The 5,299-nt window shown below is 41.3% G+C and overlaps 1 protein-coding gene across 2 annotated transcripts; it reads left to right on the plus strand.

The window, feature by feature from the left end:
* Window positions 1–723: 723 nt before the first annotated feature.
* On the plus strand, window positions 724–4,940 carry nr4a2a (nuclear receptor subfamily 4, group A, member 2a). Of its 2 annotated transcripts, none has more exons than XM_056252235.1 (7): window positions 724–868; window positions 985–1,872; window positions 2,164–2,293; window positions 2,496–2,659; window positions 3,008–3,210; window positions 3,337–3,515; window positions 3,625–4,940. In XM_056252235.1, exons 1-7 carry the CDS (start codon window positions 725–727, stop codon window positions 3,879–3,881), a joined length of 1,965 nt encoding a protein of 654 aa, XP_056108210.1. In that variant the 5' UTR covers window position 724; the 3' UTR covers window positions 3,882–4,940. The 2 variants fall into 2 exon arrangements, with proteins under 2 accessions (XP_056108210.1, XP_056108211.1); XM_056252236.1 differs by having other exon boundaries at window positions 777–868; window positions 1,004–1,872.
* The last annotated feature ends 359 nt before the right edge of the window (window positions 4,941–5,299 follow it).

Consider the following 5,299-nt stretch of genomic DNA (forward strand, 5'->3'; position numbering starts at 1 on the left):
ATCACAGGCATGTACCGGCTGTCAGTCAGTCCTCAGATTGGCAGAAGAGTCTCGCAGCTGATTGGTGCTACTCACATATGACGCAGATGACGTACTGAACTCAAGCACGTGGGTCTCACATAAACAAAGACACATTGGCAGACAGAGCTCTACATGCCAGTGTTGAGCTCCGAGCTGTGCGGACAACACGCTGTACTGGACATTTACACACATATTCTGCATCACAAGCATATGGATACAATATAGTTTTGCTGATGGTCTACAAGGTATGTCATTGCCTTTCTTTTTGTGAGTGTGTGCAAATATGCAGTTTAAAGTACCTAAGCATAGCAAATTTGTCTATGGTATCTTAATTGCTTTAAACAGTCTGTGATTTATGTTTGTTGGTTTCTGCTGGTTTTATGCAAACTATTTTGTTATTTTTCTTATAGCTGCGATGTGAAATCAGTTTTTATTCAGTCCTTGTCTGAGACCAGAGACCAGCCCACGCTTATGTGAAACTGTGAAATTTATGTGAAATTTTGTTTCTTCAGACATGCATTTATTAAAATGCATTAAACTCGAGAGTAAAAACAAATAAACAAACGCGTTGCGCAAAACCTTAAACTTTCGATCCATCACGCATATGCACCTGTTCAGATATGGCGCAAAAGAGTGTGTTTCAAATTTCTAAGTTTCAGTGAGCTCTAGCATTTTGTATAGAAAATGGAACTACTAAAATGTGATGCAAAATCAAGTGAAAGTTGTGTGTTTTATCAGAGGGAGAATCCAGAGCCGAGTCGTTTGTCTTGAACCCCTGTATTACATTTCATCTGTTATTATCATCACCTTCACCAAGATCTGCAGTGGAACAGTCCCACGACTGAAGGTACTTTTCACTTAAAAGTGATTTTGCAAAGTTGCATGTACGCTGAAAACACTGCTTTCGATGGCCATGCGGCTTTTATTCTCATGCAGGCTGTCTTTCTGTTTTGTATTGATTAGGCTCCTGTTTTGTTCGCAGCCATGCCCTGCGTCCAGGCTCAGTATGGCTCATCCCCGCAGGGCGCCAGTCCTGCATCTCAGAGCTACAGTTACCACACCAGCGGTGAATACAGCTGCGATTTCCTCACACCAGAGTTTGTGAAGTTCAGCATGGACTTAACCAATACCGAGATCACTGCCGCCACCACCTCTCTGCCCAGCTTCAGCACCTTCATGGACAACTACAACACCAGTTATGACGTGAAGCCGCCCTGTCTTTACCAGGTGCCCCATTCTGGAGAACAGTCCTCTATCAAGGTGGAGGAAGTCCAGATGCACACATACCATCAGCAGAGCCATTTGGGCCCGCAGTCAGAGGAGATGATGGCCCACTCCGGGCCTATGTACTTCAAACCGTCATCACCTCACGCTCCGGGAACGGCGAACTTCCAGGTTCAGCCCAATCACATGTGGGAGGACCCGGGCTCCTTGCACTCTTTTCATCAGAACTATATGACCTCGCACATGATCGATCAGCGCAAGAACCCCGTGTCCAGGCTCTCCCTCTTCTCTTTCAAGCAGTCTCCACCAGGAACACCTGTTTCAAGCTGTCAGATGCGCTTTGACGGGCCTCTCCATGTGTCCATGGGACACGACGGTCCCGGAACGCACCGAGCCCTGGACAGCCAGAGTTTCGCAGTGCCCAGTGCTATCAGGAAACAGGCGGGGATCGCTTTCACACACTCCCTGCAGCTCAGTCACGGCCATCAGCTGATGGACAGTCAGGTGCCGTCACCTCCGTCTAGAGGATCACCGTCCACCGAGGGTTTGTGCGCGGTGTGTGGGGACAACGCGGCGTGTCAGCACTATGGAGTCCGAACGTGTGAAGGGTGCAAAGGCTTCTTCAAGGTAATTTTTATATTATTATTTGTATCATTATTATTGATAATAATAATAATTTGTGGTTTGGTCGCCGCTCATTTCGGTTTTCTCTAATAACATGAGTAAAATTAGACATGAACTGACATTTCAGGAATTGGCGTTTTTTATATATATATAGGCTATATATATTTTATTTTGCTCCATATCTGATCAAAGATCATTCACACCTAAAATAATATCAATGTTTGTTTCTTAAATTGTCAAAAGTTGATCTGAATTTTATGTAATTTAAACAAAATCTTATTGCCCACTTTTTAGCGTACAGTACAGAAGAACGCCAAATATGTGTGTTTAGCCAATAAAAACTGTCCTGTGGATAAGCGCCGGAGAAACAGATGTCAGTATTGCCGATTTCAGAAGTGCCTGGTGGTCGGGATGGTAAAAGAAGGTAAATCGCTACAATATTTGTCTACACTTCTCAAACGTGCGGAGGGGATACATGCATCTTAATCGCTGTCCATTAGAATGTTTCCCTCACTTGGAAAATAGAGTGCAAATGCAATTATAGTTATCCCTGATTTAATTGTAAATACATTTTACAACAAGCATAACAGCTCCTTGATAGTAACAGTCTTGTGTTGTTTTGACAGTTGTCCGGACCGCCAGCTTAAAGGGTCGGCGAGGCCGTTTACCCTCCAAACCCAAAAGTCCGCAGGAGTCTTCGCCCCCCTCTCCGCCCGTCAGTCTGATCAGCGCCCTGGTCAGGGCTCATGTGGACTCCAACCCTTCTATGAGCAGCCTCGACTACACCAGAGTGAGTTATATTACATTCATCTTTAATTTTACCCATCACTTTAGACTTTAAGAGAAGAAAGTCCAAATATGACTCGCGTATGACTCTTGATGCGCACCCTGCGCGAAACTGACAGAGCCAATATTAGGAATTTAATATCATACAGTGTTTCATTATAAACTTTCAACACTTTAAGGGTGGCATATTTTACTGTCTAAATTGCTTTTGCAAGAAAGAAGCCAGTGAAATACAGACACAAGTTAAATTAAAGAGGGGGAAAACTCTCCCCCTTTTAGAAATGGGCTTTGCAATTTCACGGGTTATATATTTTAAGGGAGCTCATTAAGTCATGTTTAAATTAAATTCCAGTTCCAAGCCAACCCGGACTACCAACTGAGCGGAGATGACACACAGCACATCCAGCAGTTCTACGACCTCCTCACCGGATCCATGGAGATCATCCGCGGATGGGCAGAAAAGATTCCCGGGTTCACCGACCTGCCGAAACCGGATCAGGACTTGCTGTTCGAGTCCGCCTTCCTGGAGCTTTTCGTGCTGCGCCTGGCGTACAGGTACCGAGGCTTCTGGAGAAGTGGATTTGCTGCTTCAAATTTTATTGGCTCTGCAATAATTAGGAGCTGCTTAAATCCCCGTTTAATGCGCGCAGTAATTAATGGGCGCTTTGTCATTAATTTCAGGTCCAACCCGATGGAAGGCAAACTCATCTTCTGTAACGGGGCGGTGTTGCACAGACTGCAGTGCGTGCGTGGATTTGGCGAGTGGATTGACTCTATAGTGGAGTTCTCGTCTAATCTTCAGAACATGAATTTAGACATGTCTGCTTTCTCATGCATCGCCGCCTTAGCTATGGTCACAGGTAAGATCCGTTTTTATTATACCGTTCAGAGAATTGTTACTGTGTTTATGTTATGTTCTAATAGGCTAGAATAATAATAATAATAATTATAATTATTATTATTTTGCAGAGAGACACGGACTTAAAGAACCCAAGAGAGTTGAGGACCTTCAAAACAAGATAGTAAACTGTCTTAAAGATCAAGTCACCTTTAATGGAGGCGGCTTGAATCGTCCGAACTATTTGTCCAAACTGTTGGGGAAACTACCTGAACTGCGCACACTGTGCACACAGGGTCTGCAGCGCATCTTCTACCTAAAACTAGAAGATCTGGTCCCACCGCCAGCAATAATCGACAAACTGTTTCTTGACACTCTGCCCTTTTAAACCGAGAGAGAGAGAAGGGGAAAAACTATTTCAAACAACCTCAGAGAACTTCCACAGACTCCCTTAAAAAACTGAAAGTCTGATTTTTCAAACCATGCCAACCATCGCCAAATGAAAAAGGATCCAACAATTTAAAGGCTGGAAAACTCCACGCGAAAACAATAAAAATAAAATAATAATTATACATTTTGCCATCGGCAAGTGATTTTTTCCCTCTTTATCCCACACACTATCTGCCTCTGAGTATCTCAGAACAGATACAAATGTAAAAAAAAAAAAGAAAAAAAAAAGTTAATAATATGAGAAATTATAATAAAAGACAGATTATCCAATAGTTTGCCTGATTTTGAACAATGACAATATCTCGCCACTAATCATTGTTAACTGCAAACGTCTGTATTCTTGGAAAAATCAGAGTAGTAGAGTGGAGTGTATCATACGCCATTTCTATATACCTATTCAATAGATTTATGTGATTTATATGATGTGTATAAAGCTTGTACAGAGACAGTTTTTTCTTTCTTTTATAACTTGTGCCTGTGTATCTCTGTCAGGTGGAAAGGAGACGCATGTTGTAGAGGACTCTTGTCTCTATTACACACTCTATATTCCGGACACTATGTAGTCTGTTAGATTTTATAAAGATTCGTAGTATTGGGACAACTTTTAAATATGGCACATGTGGATAAAAATACCAGTATCATCTGTACAGGTAAAAAGGGACCCATAGTGTTTGTAAAATTGTCAGACATTCCTTGTTTGTATGTGTTGTATGTATTGTTGCTGTTTAATATAAACGTTTATATATTTATTTCGAGTTTGCCGTTAAAGCATGGTGCAGTTGAAATGATTTCAGACGCATCACCGTCGTCTTTGTTGAATGTCGCATATGTGATTTAATTTGCCATCTTTTTTTCCTGTAGGTGTGTGAAAATCATCACTGCCTTTTTTCTATGGTTTAACTAAATATACGCGTTCGGTTCGGTTCCGAATCCGAATCAAACTCCACGAGAAAAGAACATTTAATGTTTACAAATAAAACTTTTAAATAATTTCCAAGGAGGAGCCGTGTTTCTTAATCACATTTCAAACTGAAGAGGGAATTCATTGTACCGAAAATAAACTTTTTTTTTCTGGAAATGCTCAGAAATGACTCAAGGAAAAACCTACATTGCTCAAGGAAAAAACAAAACAACAACAACAAAGATTATTATATATATTTTTTTTTACATTTCCCTCACGTGAAAGGTTACGCTTTCGTTTTTATTTTCATAAAAAAGTAAGCGTAACCTATATATCGACTGAATATGACATTTACACCGCATATGGCAAATAATAATTCCGCGGGGATAAATAACCATTTTCTGATATATCCATTTTATATATTTTTTTCCTCTTCAGAATAAGAATAGACAGAG

This window comes from Rhinichthys klamathensis, unplaced genomic scaffold (assembly GCF_029890125.1).
Source record: "Rhinichthys klamathensis goyatoka isolate OS25496 unplaced genomic scaffold, OSU_Roscu_1.1 h1tg000093l_1, whole genome shotgun sequence".
NCBI lineage: Eukaryota > Metazoa > Chordata > Actinopteri > Cypriniformes > Leuciscidae > Rhinichthys > Rhinichthys klamathensis.

Excerpts from the sequence above, each read along its gene's own strand:
- nr4a2a (XM_056252235.1), top strand. The coding sequence starts at position 725 with ATGCAAAATCAAGTGAAAGTTGTGTGTTTTATCAGAGGGAGAATCCAG. Across the intron at positions 1,873-2,163 it reads GGTGCAAAGGCTTCTTCAAG|CGTACAGTACAGAAGAACGC; the intron begins GTAATTTTTATA and ends CCCACTTTTTAG. Across the intron at positions 3,516-3,624 it reads CGCCTTAGCTATGGTCACAG|AGAGACACGGACTTAAAGAA; the intron begins GTAAGATCCGTT and ends ATTATTTTGCAG.